Source organism: Cavia porcellus, unplaced genomic scaffold (genome assembly GCF_034190915.1).
Source record: "Cavia porcellus strain 051 isolate PalLab524CR breed Dunkin Hartley unplaced genomic scaffold, mCavPor4.1 scaffold_15, whole genome shotgun sequence".
NCBI lineage: Eukaryota > Metazoa > Chordata > Mammalia > Rodentia > Caviidae > Cavia > Cavia porcellus.
In genome coordinates this window covers 67,082,649-67,100,686 of record NW_026947498.1, presented here as the reverse complement: position 1 = coordinate 67,100,686, position 18,038 = coordinate 67,082,649, and the positions used below count along the sequence as shown (strand labels likewise).

The window sequence follows — 18,038 nt, the reverse complement described above, 5'->3', positions numbered from 1 at the left end:
AAAGTATCCTTCCTGATTCCAAATAAATATCAGCTATTTCTAACAATGAACAGCATTTTTGTTGTACTATATTTAGAATTTTTATCATATTCTAAGTCATACCATGTTTGTCTGGTAGTGACAGATGTGTGTTTATCTTTTCCAGTGACTACTAAATCTTCTGAAAAATACTTATGGGTATAAAGAAGATTTAAGTTCTTTCAAACGAGAAAAATATCTTATGTATTCCATAGGTTATCTAATTCTTTAAAATTTAATAAAAATTTTTTGTTACCAATAACTTCTCTTGATCTTCACAGGACTTAGTAGATGAGTGACAAAGGAAAGTCAAGACTAGAGAGGGAAAGCATTTGTTGAAGACTACACAGCTAGGAGGCAAAGAAAATTCTTTGAGCAGGGTTAATTTGACAAAGTTAGGTACTACCTCTGACGTACTGCACCTTCAAAGTCAAATGGGTTGCTGACAGGACGACTTAGTCTTACTTGTTCTACATTATAGAATAGAAGTACAAAAGGTGAACTTTAAGCTGGATTAACACCATGGAATATGGAATTTGTAATAGCAAATATATTTATCTAAAAATATTTCTGAAATTTTAATTGCCAGAATTAAAATAAAATAGCTGATCATGATTCAGTATTAACCAAGAATTAATTTGGTTAGAGACAAACTTAAAACTTACTTGCAGAAGCATCCCAAAATTTTATTGATCCATCTGCATGACTAAATGAAAAACAGATTAGCATTAATTAAAGTGCATCAAACAAAAAACCCATCACTCCAAATGCAAACAAATTTGAGTGAATGTTTTTAATTTTCATTCAAAAATACCATTCAAATGTGAATATATGATAAAATATTTTTAAAACTTTAGAACACTAGCTTGTTCCTTAAATAATACCTCAAAATATGAAGATTATAAAAAAGAACAGTTTCTTAGATTTTATTGTAAGACTTTATAGTGTGTTATAGTGTGAAGTGGCCCATGGAAAATAAGCAAAATTCCTTAAAACTGTATATATAATGAAAAAGATGATATAATTTTACATCAAAATATAAATTCAAATGTTTAAGCTTCACTAAAGTAAGGGTTTTTAAAATAAGTAAGCTACTATTAATCCTATAAAAGCTCATCTACAAAATAGAAGAGGGTAGGATATTTCCCAACATATTTGAAGAAATTAATTATCTTGATATCAAAAAATACATAAAAATTAAACACCAATATCATGAACATAAGCATAAAAATTGTCAACAAAATGTTAGCAAATCACATCAGATAAGATATAAAAACAAAGTGGTAATAAATCATAATTAGATGATTTTGTCTTATAAATGCAAAATCAATTAAATACTTTTAAGAAATCACCATATTGAAATGCACTATAGTGTCAAAGAAAAGCTGTGCAATCATTTTGATAGATGCATGTAACAAAAATTTACCATCCATTTTAAATTAAGAACAGAGAAAACTTCAGTCTCTTAGGGGGCATGTAGAAACAATCTACAGATAACCCCTAACATAAACAATAGTAAAAGATCAAATGTTTTGTCCATAAGATAAGAAATGAAGCAAAAAATATTTACTCTCACATAGTACTAGAGCTTATCACTGCAACAGAAAGGAAAAGAAAAAAATCATACATCTGAAAAGAAACCTGTAGGGGTGATTACCCAGGAAAGCAATGATCCAGCCTTCCTGCTAAGTGGTGTGTGCCACAGGAGGACAGAGGAGAGAAAAGTCAGCCTCTTTCATGAGCCTATCAGCTACATCACGTTGAGAATGAAACATTCTGTCCCCCTTCCGCAAACCCCACCAAGCCCTTGTTAGCAACAAGATAGTTTCCAGGTCAGTCTGAGTTGACAGCAACTAAGATACATAAAGCAACTAAATGCTTGTATTGTTTGGTTGATTATGCTGACCGGGGTCCAGTGGTCGGAGCATCTCTTGGGAGGTTGACAGTAGGCAATATAGCAAATATGGGAGATTTCTTTCTATCTTGTCTTTTTTTTTTTTTTGTCTTTTTCGGTTTTTTATCGGTACCAGGAATCGAACTCACGACCACACACTTGCAAGGAAGGCGCCTCTGAGCTAAATCCCCAGCCCCTTCTATCTTGTCTTTGAAGTCCAATATTGTTTTCCCTGTTTTGCTTTGTTCTGATTAATTGTTTTACTCTATTCAACATTCTGTTTGGATTGGTTTTATAGTGTTCTGTTTTTGGTTTGATTTTGCTATACCTGATTGAAAGGACAACTATTGTGAAGATAACCCAAGATATACTATGGTAATTATTATTGTTTTCCCAGTATCCTGCTCTGAAGTTCTATACCAATTTCACTGCATGGTGAAGTCTTGATGGGCTTTGTTCTGTCTTGTTTTGTTGTATTTTACTATTTTTAAAATAAAAAAAATAAAAAAGAAGGCTGTTATCTCAGTATTAGTGAGGCTGAAGCAAGAAGATTGCTGGGCTACATAGTGAATTCAAGGCCAGCCTGAACTACAAGGTAAGACTTTGCCTCAAAATAACAGCAACAAGGAAAAGCTGAAAAGAAATATAATTTTTTCTATTTGCAGATCACATGATATAGAAAACTTACATGCAGAAAGCTTCAAATATTAAAAGGGATACTTGAACTCATATGAATTGAAGATAGTTGTTAAAATACCAAGACACAAAATTCAGTTGTGTTTCTGATATAACAGTAAAACCACTTGAAAGTTGAGTTATAAAACATCATATAAAAAAGTAAAACGAATACAAAATAGTTTGATTTTAACTCAGATCTGTATGGTGAAAACTATAAAGTCAAAGAAATAACAAATGTGTTAAGAAAATGATACATTCATGATTATTGTACAATAGTAGGTGCTAGTTTTCCTCAAATGGTATACACATTCAATGTAATTCCAACTGAAACATGTCAAAAGTTTTTGTAGAAATAAAATGGCTCTAAAATATACAGAGAAAAGTAAAGTGTAATCATAAAAGTAATTTTGAAAAACAAAAACTAAAGTTTGGAAGACTCAAACTATCTAGCATTAAGTTTCACTCTGAAAGTCAGCGTATACTTATTGTGCTGTTGGTGATAGATGGAAACATATTAATGAAACAGTATCATTAGAATCCAATAGACCCACATATATATGGTCAAACTGATTTTTTTTATGCAGAGGGCATTCACAGAGAAAGTAATGTGGTTCACTGTAACATTCAGTGAAATAAACTCTAACATTCACCCATTGTTAACGTACAGTTTGCTACTTGTAAATTTATACAGCTCTCAAAATGACATCATCATCAGTTTTAGAACATTTTCTTTCTTTTTTTTTTTTCTCATAATCTTGTGCTTGCCAGACAGGTGCTTAGTCCACTTAACTAAATCCCAGCTAGTTTTAGAACACTTTCACCACTTCAAAAAGTTACATCATGCCAATATACAACATACTTTCAATCCAGTAGATTTCCAGTGACTTACTTCCTGCTAATATAGATTCTTTTTATTCAAATTTTCATTAAGTGGAATTAAAATAATATTTATCTTTTTGTATATGCACCTTTTACTTATCATGTTTGTTGAGGATAATAATTGTTATATACATCTGTAAATCACTTATTTTTATTGCTTAATAGTACCTTATATGAATATACTTGATTTATCCACTGACTATTAATGGACATGTGGATTAGTTTCAATTTTGGGTTGGTACAAATAAAGATGCTATAAATTACTTTGTGTATTTATATATTTTAATCATACACTTACATGTATTTTTTAAAAAGTTATTTGTGAAACATTGTGCAGGATGTGGTATAAGACTTTAAAAACTATCAAACTTTAATTTTACTTTATTTTTACAATGTAATATATGATTTAAATGAAATATTACAGAGATTTAAAATATACAATATAATTGTATTGAAACTACTCAACCAAAGAACATTACTATATCTTTATATGTGTTTTTCTTGATTCCATCTTCCTGTCTTTGCCACAAGAAGTTAGCACTATCCTGAAATCTTTTAAAATCATCACACTGCTTTTTAAATACTATCACATATATATTAACATATGTAAAAATAATACATTTTTTTCAGATTTAGAACTTTTTTATTTTAAATTTCTTGTCAGTCCAATAACTAAAATCATTTGAACCACAACCAAAAACAAAGCACTCTGATTAAACTTCATTTTAAACCTGGAAACACTGTGGAGTAGCTTGGATTTTACTCTAGATTTCACCATCTACACTCTAGCTTCATGCTTTGCGCACAGGTAAATTCTTTTTATTTGCTCCCCAGAAAAGCAGATGGGAGAAGCAAACATCTTCATTTTCAGTAGTTCTCAATTCTTTGAGAGGAAAGGTACAGCATGGTCATCTAAATACTAAGCAGGTAAAGCAGAACAAGGTAATACTTGTGGAATGCATGGCACATATTGGCAGCACTCACTCATTACAGTTCCCCTGCTTTTCCCATTCAATCATTTATTTTAAAGGCAGATTATCTTCAATCTTTCCTATGACATTTCATGGATCTGTCAGACACTGTTGTGGGGGAAGGACAGTAACACAAGAGGGAGGAATTTGGTCGGCATAGTGGTCACCTCCAAATTAATGTATTGCTTACTTTTGTTACTTTTTAAAAATTTACCACAATGGTATTATGATGCACATAAATTAAAGAAACAGGTTTTTCTCACACCAGATTTATGAGATTAACATGCATTTTTGCTTGTACTTCATTTACTTTTAGTGCTTTTATTAAGGCACTAAACATATAACATTCTGCCCAATGTAGATATTCTTTGGTCCTTGGGAAAATATGACTTTTTCTTTTCTTCTTTATTTTGATATTACAAATAATACAGCTATGAAGAACACTGTGTACATCCTCTGTTATTTAAACACAAATGTATAATGGGTAGATGTTAGGGTATGAAAATAATCAAAATTTATTTTTGTAAGTAATCAAAGTTACAAGATAACATTAAATAGTTTCAGATTTTAAAATTTATAGTTACATTTGCAATAGAGAATTCTCATTGACCCATACTCTTTGTAACAATTATTTCTAACAAAATTCTGAATTTTCTAATAATACAACGATTCTAATAATACAATGATTGTATTATTTTCTAATAATACAATAATTCTATGAACGTAAAAGGATACCATGATTTTAATCTGCATTTCCTAATTTCCCTAATTATTAAAGTGAAACTATGCAAGTTTTCTCTTGTGTCAAAGTACTTTTCAAGACTTTTGTCTATTTTTCAATTGAGTTGATTGCCTTTCTAATATTGAAGATATATATATATACCTAGATACATCATTTTGGTGGTTAAATGTGGTATAAATATTTTGCAGTTCTTCCCTTGCTTTTTTATTTTATCTGGATGTTTTCAAACTGTATAAAATTTGAAGATTTTGTCCTACTTTTTGTATCAATTTAAAAGAAAGATTTCTGTTCAAATATAATTTTTATTTTGTTAGTTTCCCTTTATAATTTTTAAAATATTTGTTTTATAAATATTAAAGACATATTGAATACATATACATTTAAAATTACTATATGCTACCTTTAAACTGAAACTTTATGCACAGCTCTACTTTATGAGACTATTTGGGCATAAAATCTAAATAGTCTAATTTCACCATGGCGTTACCAAATATTTCTTTGTTAATATTCACAATACTTTTAAAAATCATATAAAACAATCATTTTAAATTCATATATATTACAAATGTACCTATTTTTAAATACCATAGAGTTGTATTTTATCCATGTAGAGTTCCAAACTTTATTTTACCAAGGATATTTTAGTCTATGTTTATTTAATAATACATTCAGTTTACATGCATCATCTTATTCAGTTTTTTATATTAGTTTCTCCTTACTGAAATGTTTATCCTATGTATTCTTGTTTATTTTCAACAGATTATTTAATTATAGCAAAATTCACATAATACAAAACTCCCAATGTTTACTTTTTAAACCATACTGAAGTGTAAAGTTTAGTTGCACTTATTATATTTATAATATTGTGCCTCTATTTAAGTTCCAGAATTGCCTTTTCCATCTGCTTTTACTTTTTCCTTCCACTTCCTTGCAAAAACTAATCTACTTACTGTATTTAAGAATTTGCCTGTTCTAGTTATTTCATAAAAGAACCTTATGAAATATGGCTTTTAATATAAAGACGTACAAAATATTTTGCTAAGAAACCAGACTTTTAAAGTTCATTCATGTTATAGCATTTATCAGAAATTCATTCCTTTTTATGGCAGAATAATATTTACTGTATAAAAAATTATTTTTCCTTTTGTCAGTTGACAAACATTGTGTTTGTTCCCACCTTTTGATTACTAAGAACAGTTTCTGTTTATATTAACATACAACTTTGGGTTTAAACACTTATTTTTAAACATAGATGCTTCTAACTTACACAGATGTTCCTGAATTAATTTAAAATATTTCACTTTAAAATGGTGCCAAGCTGTGCTTGATGCTGCTGTTATTACTGATTGTACTACTTTGGCCAAGATGATATAGTTGTTCTAATTAATTTTTTTTCCTATTTTTCCAGGACCAAGATTGCTTGAGGGTCACAAAAAGTATTATAAGACAATACCAAAGAAGCAGGACTAGGCCAAATAGCACCAATTTCTCAACCCCAATAAATTGAAGAGGTAGAGTCTTTGCAATAGACTCCAAAGCCAAAATTCATTTCTCAAGGAGTATTAGCAATAAATTTATCTACCATAAAGGATCTAAGCAGAAAATAAAAAAAAAAAAAAAAGAAAGAGAGGAAGAAAGAAAAAGAACAAACTAAGAAGACACAGAAGATACAATTCCAGACTTTCAGCTTGTGAAAGCCAAATTCAGGAGGCAGTGAGGTAGAACGATTTGAAGGCCATCCACTTGAACTCTCTGTAATGGTAACAATGGAAGCAATGAGCAGATGAATGAGGTTCTAGAAAAAAGGCAAATTAGAAATAATTTATCAGACAATTAGGAGATGATACCCATAATGAAGGGCATGGTTTGTTAATCTAGAGTAGATAAAGATTAACAAAAAATTAGAGGAGCTTACAAAAATTATGAAATCAATGAATGTCCAACATAGGAGAGAAGTAAAAGTTAAGAAACAGATATCCAGGGGATTAAAAATTCTATTGAATGTATATGGAGCAGAATCTATCCAATGGGAGGACAGAACAGCAGATCTGAAAGACAAGTTTATGGTTAGTGATCAGGAGAAGAGAGATTTCTTAAAAATACAAAGTCACATGAGAAATTAATCCAAGGAAGAAAAAGATTGATTGTACCAATGAAAATGCAGGAGATAGTGAAAATTCCATAAAAATTTTGTTCAGAAAGTTACAGAACTTCCAAAAAACCAGAGACAAGGAGGGATTTCAGTAGGACTTAACCTAGGTAAACTGATCCAACTACTAGCAACTCAAAACCAGACTGGGCCTGAACCAAAGAAGAGGACCCCTTTTATATGATTTGTGGTAAGCACACTGATATACAAAAGGGAAGCAAAGGCAGTCATTTTGGTACTCAGCCCTGTTTTAACCTTGAAAGGGAAACATCCTGCACATTTCAGGATGTCAGGCTGTTGTTCACAGCCTCGTTTTCTCAGTTCTATCAGTGATGGTAAACAGTATTGCCTCTCTACTGGAGGAGATTCCCCTGAGAGAACTGACTGAAGTGTCTCCCTTATCACTGAGAAAGCACAGACTACATTTCTGCCTGAAGAGTTGCTTGTCCAGAGCTGGAAAGATTTTACAGGGAGAGATGGAAGCAAGAGATGGGAAGGAGAGAGAGAAAAAGGGAGGAGGAGAGAGAGCGAGAAAAAGAGAAGAGGGTGGAGCACTTTTTTCTGAGTTTTAAGATAAATAATGGCAAAAAATGTCCGAAGAATAGAAAAAAGAATTTGACATACAGATAAGTGAAGCATATAGAAATCCAATTTGCCATGATAAAAAGATGTACAGCAAGGCACTTAATACTCATGATTGCAGAATTTAAACACTATAATACAATATTAAATGCTGTGACAGAAAAGAAACACATCTCGTATAAAGACAATCACAATTACAGCAGATATCTTAACACAAGCCCTTAAATCAAGGAAAGTTTGAGTGAAGCACTTCAGGCCATAAAGGAAAAAACTTCCAACCAAGATTGATGCACCCCATAAGATGATCTTTTGAAATTGATAGATAAATGAGATACTTCCATGACAAAGACCACCTAAAGGTATTCGTTACCACCAAACCAGTAATCCAAAATGTTCCAAAGAGCATTTCAAAGAAATCTGGAAGACTACAATTAGATAAACTCCATTAGGATGAATTTACCAGGCAAGGTAAGTCAGTAACCAAAGGAGAAATAGAGACCAAACAACAGGAAAATTATAAGACAAATCAATCCATATCAGTTATAATCATCAATGTAAATGGTCTCAGTTCACCAGTCGAAAGAAACAGAGTGGCAGAATGGATCCAGAACAAGATTCAAAAACATGCTACATAAAGGAAAAGCAATTAATTCAAAAAGAAATTCATAAATTGAAAGTCGAAGGATGAAAAACAATGCTCCATGTGACAAGAAACAGGAAAAAAAATCACTGCTAAGTATTCCATTTGCAAACAAAGGGAATTTCAAGTTAAGACTGATCAAAAGAGACAAACAAGATCACTATATACTTGTAAATGAAACAATTCAAGAGCAAGAAAAAACAATCATAAATATATATGCATCAAATACCAGCACACTCAACTACAAAAAATGCATAATAAAGGGCATAAGAAATCAAATAAGCACTATTACAATTATAATGGGGATCTCAAAACCCTGCTGTCACAGACAGATCAACTAGACAAAAAAATCAACAGAGAAATATCAGAACAAAACAAATCTTTGAACAAATAGATAGTAAATGTCTACAGAGTGTTCCTTCCCACAACATCAGAATATGCACTCATCTCAGCTGCACTAGGGACATTCTCAAAAATACACTACGTACTAGTTCACAGAATATGCTTAAGTAAATGGAAAAGAATTGAAATTATCTCTTACAGAGTATACTGCACTGAAATTGGAAATCAATAGCAAAAAAAAAAAAAAAAAACTACAAAAACTGCATAAACTCATGGAACTTAACACCCTGAACCAATAGGTCATAGATGAAATTAAAAAAGAAACTTGACAGTTTCTGCAATTAATAATGCAAAAACAATATACCACATCTTACAGATGCGATGAAAGCAGTCCTACAAGGGGAATTTATAGTGGTGAATATGTAAACTAATGTTGAATCTCAAGCTTCTAGATAAAGAAGAGCAAAGTAAATCCAAAGCATATGCAAGAGAGAAAATTATAAAAAATGAGAACAAAAATTAATGTATCCAAGATTAAGAAAACACTATAAAGAATCAGTGCATCAAGAGTTGGTTCTTTGAAAGATTAAAAATAAACCAATTCTTGGGTAAACATCATAAAAAGGAAGAAAAACTCAAATCCATGCAATTAGGAATGAAAAGGGTGAAATCAAAACAAATTCTGAGGAAATCTAGAAAACCATCAATATTTACTTTGAGAACTTATATTCTGTTAAGATACAAAACACAGAAGAAATGGAAAGATTCCTAGATATACACATATGCCCAGAGCTGAACCAAGAAGATATAAAATTCCTAAATAAACCAGTATCAGTCAGTGAAATTGAAGATGCAATTAAAACCTACAAACAAAGAAAAGTCCAGGCCTTGATGGATTCACTGTTGAATTCTACAAGAAATTTAGAGAAGAAATAATTTTTCTACTCAAACTCTAATAAAATGGAAGAGGAAGCAATACTCCCAAATTCATTATGGAAGCAAGTATTATACTGATGCCAAAACCAGGAAAAGATCCAAACAAAAAAGAGAACTGAACTACAGGCCAAGTTCTCCAATGAACATAGATGCAAAAATTCTCAATAAGATACTGGCAAACAGAATGCAACAAATCATCAGGAAGTTTATACACAAGTGGGATGTATCCTAGGGACACAGAGATGTTTAAATACACACAAATAAATAAATGTAATGCACCACATTAACAGAACCAATAAAAGCACATGATCATCTCAATAGACATATAAAAACCATTTCACAAAGTCCAACACCCAATGATGAAAAAATCCTATAGAAAATTGAAATAGATAGTCTGCCTTGATTTTTTTGGTATAGCTAAAGATTTGGAATTAGTTCTTCCTAAATGTTTTATAAGTTTTAGTAGTAAAGTCATCAGGTCCAAGGTTCTTTAAGGGTATTTTTTTTTTATCTTTATTATTTTGAGACACGGTCTCCCTATGTAGGCCACATTGGACTTGAACACACTAAATATCTCAGACTTCAGACTTAATGGCATCTCTCCTGCCTCAGCCTCCCAAGTCTGGCCAAGATTCTTTTTAGATGTAACTCTTATTGCCTTGACCTCATTACCCATTATTGGTTTGTTCATATATTCTATTTCTTGACTCAATCTGGTGAGATGTATGTGTCCAGAATTTTGTTAATTTTTTCTACATCAATAATATTTTGGTCATTACTTACTAATTTTGCATTTTGTATTTTTAGTATCAGTTGTAGTGTTGCCTTTCTTATATCTGATTTCTAGTTGAGCTTTCTCTTTTCCTAAGGGTTTATCATTTTATTATTTTTTTCTGTGAACCAGCACCTCATTCTGTTGTGTTCTCAAATTGTTTCTTAGGCTTTATCCTGTCTGATTTTCATGACTTTTTTCCTTTTTCTTGGATTTGGTGTGTTCTTGATTTTTTCAGCTCCTTCGGGTGCAGGAATAGATTTTCATTTGAGATCTTTCTATTGTGTTAGAGTTGATTTCAATAACCTTTTCTCTTAGCACTTTTTTTTGTTTTCCATGTCTTGGTATGTGTTTCCATATTTCCATGTCTCAAAAAATTTTAAATGTGTTTCTTTTTAAACTTTTATTTTTATTTATTTTTTTTTTTGTTTTTTTGAGACAGAGTCTTGCTCTGCAGTACAGACTGGCCTTGAACTCATTTTATAGCCCACTATGGAACTCGTAATGACCCCCCTGCCTCTTGCTCCCAAGTGTGAATTACAGGCATGTATCACAATGCCCAGATAGAGTCATGTTTTAATTTTTAAAATATCCTTGATTTTTCCTTGATCTTTTCATTATTTGAGTCATTTTTAGAATTTTCATGTATTAGTATTTTTCCAAAGCTTTTTTGGTTATTTCTTACTTTATTGTACTGAAGTTGGGAAGTATTTGATACAATTTCAAATTTTTTAAATTTCTAGGATTTGCTTTCAGACCTATCATATGATCTACCCTGGAGAATGTTCTATGTGCTGTTGAGAAGACTCTAACCTGCAGTTGTTGAATGCAATGTTCTGTAGATGTCTGTGTGGCTCATTCAGGGTAGAGTGCAACTTTACTGTACTATTTTTTTTATTTTTTGTCTGAATCACCTGTTCATTATTAAAAGTGTGCTGTTAAATTCTACTAGTATTGTACTGGACTCTATCTGTGCTTTAGGTTTATAAATATTTCCTTTAAATACTTGTGTGTTGAAATACTGGGTACATATACATTTGTAGTTGTTATTTCCTCGTTGTGGTTTTCATTTGCATTGCTCTAAGGATGTTGAGTATCTTTTCATGTACTGCTTTTGGAAAAAAAATCTCCATACATTTCTTTGCTTACTTTTTAAAATGCTGACATGTTTGTATTTTTGTTGTTGAGCTCTGATAGTTATTTATAGTGGATTCCAAACATTTCTCAGATACATAATTTAAAATCTTTTCTCTCATTCAATGTTATACTTTACCTGATTAAGAAAGTCAATTTATCTGTTTTTTCATGTTGTTTATATAGTACTTTTGGTGTAATAACTAAGAAACTATCCAAAATTCAAGGCCATGAAAGTGTTCTTTGAATTTTATAGTGTTAGCTATAAATTTGGGTCTTTGATCTACTTGAGTAAATTTTTACACGAAGTATGAAGAATTGCCAGCATTTATTTATTTATTTTTAATGTAGATATCCATAGTCTCTACATCATTTGTTGAGATTACTGTTTTCCATTTGAAATGGCAAGAGATTTAGCTCAGCAGCATAAATGCCTGGCAAGTGTGTGGTTGTGAGTTTGATCCCCATACCAAAAAAAAAAGGCAAGTCAGTTAGCAATACAGGTACATGACTTTATTTCTAGACTTCCAACCTATTATATTGCATTATATCCTCAAACCTTAATAAGTACTATTAATATTTCCACTTCTAAAGCTCTTTAGGAAGTTTTATAATTAAAATTGTAACTTGTCTAATTTGGATTCTTTTCCAAATTATTTTGACATTTTGAGTCCCTTAAAATTATAGAATAATAAGAAAGGTTTTTCTACTTCTGTAAAAAATAGCTATTGAGATTTTGATAAGAATTGAAGTGGATACATAATTGCTTTGGGAATATTGCCATTTTAACAATATTAAGGGAAAAACCCAAACAGTAACAACAAAATCTACAGTATTAATTACTCCAGTCATTAACACAATGTCACTCCATTTATTCATACCTTTTAAAAGTTTGTTAGCCATGTTTTATAGTTTCTAAGGTACAAATCTTGATTCCTGTTTAAACTCATTTTTAAGTATGTTGTTATTTTTTCAGGATACTGTAAATGGAATTGTATAATATGTCAGTCTTTTATCTTACAACTTTCCATACTTGATTAGTCCTAACTTTTGTGTATGAATTCTTTATGAACTTTTGTTACTGTTTTTAGATGGGGTTTCACTTTGTAGTTCAGGCTGGTCTTGAGCACACTATCTAGCCTAGACTAGTCTTGAATTTATTGCTATCTTTTTACTTTAGCCTCTCACATGCTGGGATTATAGGTATGTAGATCCACCATGCCTGGCTCTCTTTTATGATTTTTAAAAAAGCAGAGTTTTTTGTTTTGTTTTGTTTTGTTTTGTTCCTAAGCTGAAGTGGAAAGCTTTTAGTCCTTCCTCACTGAGAATAATTTAGTGGTGGCTCTTCAAAAATCCATTTTATCTAGTTAAGGATATTTTATTTTGTTTATAATTTTCTGAGTGGGAGAAAATCAGGAGTGTGTCCAATATTGTCAAGTCTGTTTTCTGAATCAATCAAATTAATTAGATACTTCTGCATTCTATTAAAATGTGGCTATTATACTGATTTTATATATGACAGTGACATTTATGGTGAAATATTATTGCATAACTCAATAGTTTATTCCACATACATAATTATGTTACTTCCGAGTAACAATAATTTTATGTCTACTTTTATAAAGCTTTATATATTTTTCTATTTTTTAATTAACTGAATTAGCTAAATCAACAAATTTAATGCTAACAAGGCATGACAAAAGTATTCTTGTCTCATTCTCTGTATAGGGGACAAAAGTCCAAATATTTCAATAATAAATACGACATTTGCAATTTTTTAAAAACAGCAACTTTTTCAGATCATAGGTTTTTGATCCTACTCCTAGTTTGCTAGGTTTTACAATGAATAAATGTTTCATCTTTATCAAATTCTCAGTTTATGATCATACTTTATAGTATTCTTGGATGGCATATTTTTTTCCTCCTTGAATATAACATCCTATTTTCTTCCAGTCTGTAATGTTTTTGCAGAAAAATATGCTAGTCACTTGAATGTGTTCCATAAGCCCTCCTCACCTATTTGTTTTGGGGGTTTTTTTTTGGCATTTTTCCTGACTCAATTGTAAATTACCTGCCTTTTAGTTCACCAGTTCTTCTGCTTGAAAAAGTCTTGTGCTAATACCAACAGTTTTTCTCAATTCAGTTAAAAAAATTCAATTATTGTGAATAATTTAATTATTGTGTTCTTCAGAATTTCTATTTGATTTTTTTAAATAATTTTAAACTACTGATGTTATTTTGTTCATGCACCACTTTCCTGATTTTATCTTTCTTTTGGTGTTCTAATAGATTAGACTTAAGATGATTATTTTGAATTCTGTGCCAAGTAATTCACGGCCATATGGCTCTTTAAGGTCCAGAGATTTATTTTGTCCATTCTTCCCTGATTCTTTGAATGTTTTCATTTTATTGTGAGGAGTTTGACATTTGAAAAAACAGCCAGTTCAGGTAGATTCTCAGATCCTCTCAGATCTTATTTTATAGATATGTGTGTTGTCAGAGCTTCCGTGTATAATTCTCCAATTAGAGAAGTTTTCCAGTTTTTCGTTTTTTTCTCCTTAGGCGTTTACAATGTGTCACTGCTTCTAGTGTCTGTGTGCAGTATTGAAAGTTCTTTCACCTACAGTAAGCTACTGAACTCTTGTTCACAGTGGCTCTCAGACAGCTAAACCACAGCCATCTCTGAGTGAGGTAAGACAGAAAACAGTCCCTGAGTCAGTCAGATAAGACAAAACAGGCAGCTCCTGAAAATCCAAAGCATTGGATGGAGCTTTATCTCTCAAAGGAAAAACTACAAATTGCATTTTCTTCCTAATTGTAATTTATAGCAACTTGGAGAAAAGGCTGAGAAGGTAGAAAAGAAACTGTTTCTGTTGCTAAATTTAATGTGCTGTTTTTGGTTTTGAGCCTGCTACAAGTATTGCCAACTTCCCAACTGGTTTCTGGAATTCTCATAAAACTATTTGGATTATACACTGTAATGTATCTCTATGGCGAACAAGAGCTGAGGCTTCCTAATCTATCTCTTTAGTGATATTTTGCACACTGGTCCTTTTTTACAATCTTTTCAATCCTTTTCTTCTGAATCGTTCTATACTGTTATATTTGAAGTGAGTATGTCATAGAAGATATAGAGTTGGGTCATGATTTTTAATCTACTCTTTCAATCTGTCTATTTAGATCACTTTATACTTCACATATATATTTACATGCTAGACTTAGTTTATTACTTTTCTTTTTGGTTGTTTTTCTGTTGTCTTTTTGACATAGGGTTTTGCTATGCAGTTCAGGCTTGCCTCAGCTTACTTTGTAGCCCAGGCTGGTCTCGAACTTGCAACGATCCTCCCACCTCAGCCTCCTAAGTGCTGGGATTACAGGCGTGAGCCACCACGCCAGGTGATAATATTTTTGAGTGTACTAATTTTCTAACTTTTTCAGTCAAGTCAGATACTGTATTTCTCATATTAATAATTAATCACAGTCTACAATGTCTTTATTATGAGTACAAAGTAAATATAAAAGCCTTACTTTCTGTGTAATGAACTTTCTTTAGCCACTCTTTAGGTTTGATGTTAGCATATTCCTTTAGTTTCCTTCATCTGAGAATGTCTTAATTTTTCCTTTCAGACAAATATGTTCAGAAAGTGTAAGATTCTAGGTTGACAGTTTTTTTCTCTTTCATCATTTTAAAAATCATTTTAAAAGTGTCTTCTTCTGAAAGGTTTCCTTCTTTCTGGATCTCAGGTTTCTGGTGAAAAATCTGCCATCATTCAATATACTAGTATGCCACTACAGATAAGGCATCATTTCTCTCTGTGCCTCTCAAAACTTCTTTTTGTATTTGGTGTTCAGAAGTACCTATGATGAATCTTGATAAGGATTTTGTGGGGTTGCCCAGCTTACAGAATTTGTAAGTTTGTGCCTTTTGTTAAATTTGTAAATTTTCAGCCATTATTTCCCTGACTACTTTTTAAACCTTGTTCTTTTTTCTCTCCTACCTCATTTGATTTCCACTGACATGAAGGGTGAAAAGTAGTGGTTCCTCATTACTCCTGAGAATCTTGGGAATTTTGGCTCTCATGTGTTGTCCACTAACACCATCAGAGAGAACTTTCTCAAAGTGGAGTTGAAAGTCCAGCTCCTTGCTCGGCCCTGTGTGTGTGTGGGGTGTGCGTGTGTGTGTGTGTGGGGGGGGTGCGCACGTGCATGTGCATGCGTGCATGCACACACACATCTGCTACTTAAATCAAGTAGAAAGATTACTTTGCAAAAGTTTTGCATTTTGGTACAATGTCCTTCTCCTCATCCTTTGGTTATGGTGAACTTGCATTTGTTTGTTCTGTGCCTATTCACAGATTCAATGTACCAGCTTCTTCAACTCTTTTCTGGGGAAAATGAGACAGGGAAAAAAAAACCTAAGGAACCAACTACTATGCCATTCTTTGGAATCTGAGGGACCTGGACAGTCTAATATCTTTCCAAGCTTCTCACTTATTGTATGTTTGTGTTACATATACCATCAAGGATTTGCAGCTGTAATTAGTGGAAATATTAAGAAAAAGTATATTTACTCTATCTTCCTCTTAGTAGAACTTTTTTCCCACTATTTTTAGCTATTCTCTCTTCATTCCTAATGTGAGAATATGACGTGGGTTACTATACAAAAGTGCTTTTTTTTAGTGCTTTATGTTTTGAACCACACTATAATCATTTGGTAGTGATTCATAGCAGCAATTTCTGGACTCAGCAGGAACTGGGAGATGTTGTTAAGGATCTTTATGAAGTTTATATTCTGTCATTTGTATAAAAACTTTTCCTGACTCGTCTCTCACTGTTTACCATTTTTGCCATTCTTTTATATATAATCTCTATATAATTCTTTTTACTTTATATAATTTACTTCTACCTTCCATCAAGATTAGAATCTTTAGGTTGAAACAATGTCTTATAATTTTACATTGGCTCCAACTGTTAGTCAGCATAGAGCACAATTATAAAAAAACAGCAAGACTCCATAAATACATTTTTGTTAATAAACTGGTAATTTAAAAAACATCTCACTTACCCAGTAATAATAATTTCTGGATATGTTTGTGCGCCAAGGTTCCAAGCTCCTCCACTGATTGGCCACACCTAAATAGATTATCCACGAAGAATATGTAAATTTTATATTTTTAATTTGAATGACTTAGAAAATTAAAGTATTTTAGAATGAAAAAAGGTTTACTTAACATTAAACAGCTGTAAAATAAAGGATGAAGTATGTAGCTATCTTTTGCCTTTCACTGAACAAGCACCTCTCTAAATGTACAATTCTACCTCCATTAAAAACATACCAGATTTTAAATAATATTATCATTCATATAAGCAAACCAAAGAAGTATTTTTAACTATACAAAGACAATGTTGCCATGTAAATTACATAGTCTGTGCATCAACAAGCTATTATGGAGTTATTTGAACAGAATACTATAAAAATGGTGTCTCTTGGAGTTATCCATTCCAATAGACCTAGAAAATAACAGAAACCATAGTAGGTAGTCTGTGACAATTATAAATATTTGATCTTGTAATAAAAACAAAAATAAATTTTGTAATGTTAATAAATTATTTTTATTAATCATGTTTTCTAAACTATGAATTAATTAATAAATGATAAACTAAGAAGAACTGATTTGAAGTTCTTAATGATTAAGCATAATCTTTTATTTAAAATAATTAAGGCTACATCATTTTTTCTACTTTTCATAGTATATGTTTGTGATACTAAAGGTTACATCTTATGATTCTAATATGTTAATTTCAGTTTATATTATACTTAGTATGACAATATACCATGAATACAAGAAAAATTATTTGTAGTTTCTACTTTTACCTTATTACTGTATCCTTGTTTTTTATGCTTGACTCCTATAGAATAGAGTACTAGAATCAAATCTGGAGGGCAGTCGGCAAAATATGCTGTGCATGTAACTGGTGACTCATGAATGTCCATGGGATATGGATTTTCAAAGATTGGAAAACTAATAGATAAAGACAATATATCAGTGTCATTTTACACCTGTAAAAATATGGAATAATTTTTATACTGAGTCCTAAAATGTTTCTAAACACATTATAAATTTCACTTGTTTCCAGCAACATAAAAACAAGAATCATATAAATAATATATTCTTTTAAAAAGTTGTCTACAAAATATAATTTTAATAATGCTAGAAATTTACTCAAATTTATTTTCCTTAACGAATTCCAACATTCTACAGTGACACTGCTATGCTAATATGAATAAAATCAATTATAT

At 31.3% G+C, this 18,038-nt stretch overlaps 1 protein-coding gene across 7 annotated transcripts in view; it reads right to left on the bottom strand.

Moving 5' to 3' along the window:
- Nucleotides 1–18,038, bottom strand: part of Stxbp5l (syntaxin binding protein 5L) — a 375,791-nt gene that overhangs the window by 135,213 nt on the left and 222,540 nt on the right. For all 7 annotated transcript variants that reach the window (XM_063225050.1, XM_063225052.1, XM_063225055.1 and 4 more), the window contains exons 13-15: nt 17,613–17,760; nt 16,803–16,870; nt 684–724 (exon numbers count right to left, since the gene is read on the bottom strand). In XM_063225050.1, the coding sequence (XP_063081120.1) occupies nt 684–724; nt 16,803–16,870; nt 17,613–17,760 (257 nt within the window). The remainder of the gene's footprint in view (nt 1–683; nt 725–16,802; nt 16,871–17,612; nt 17,761–18,038) is intronic.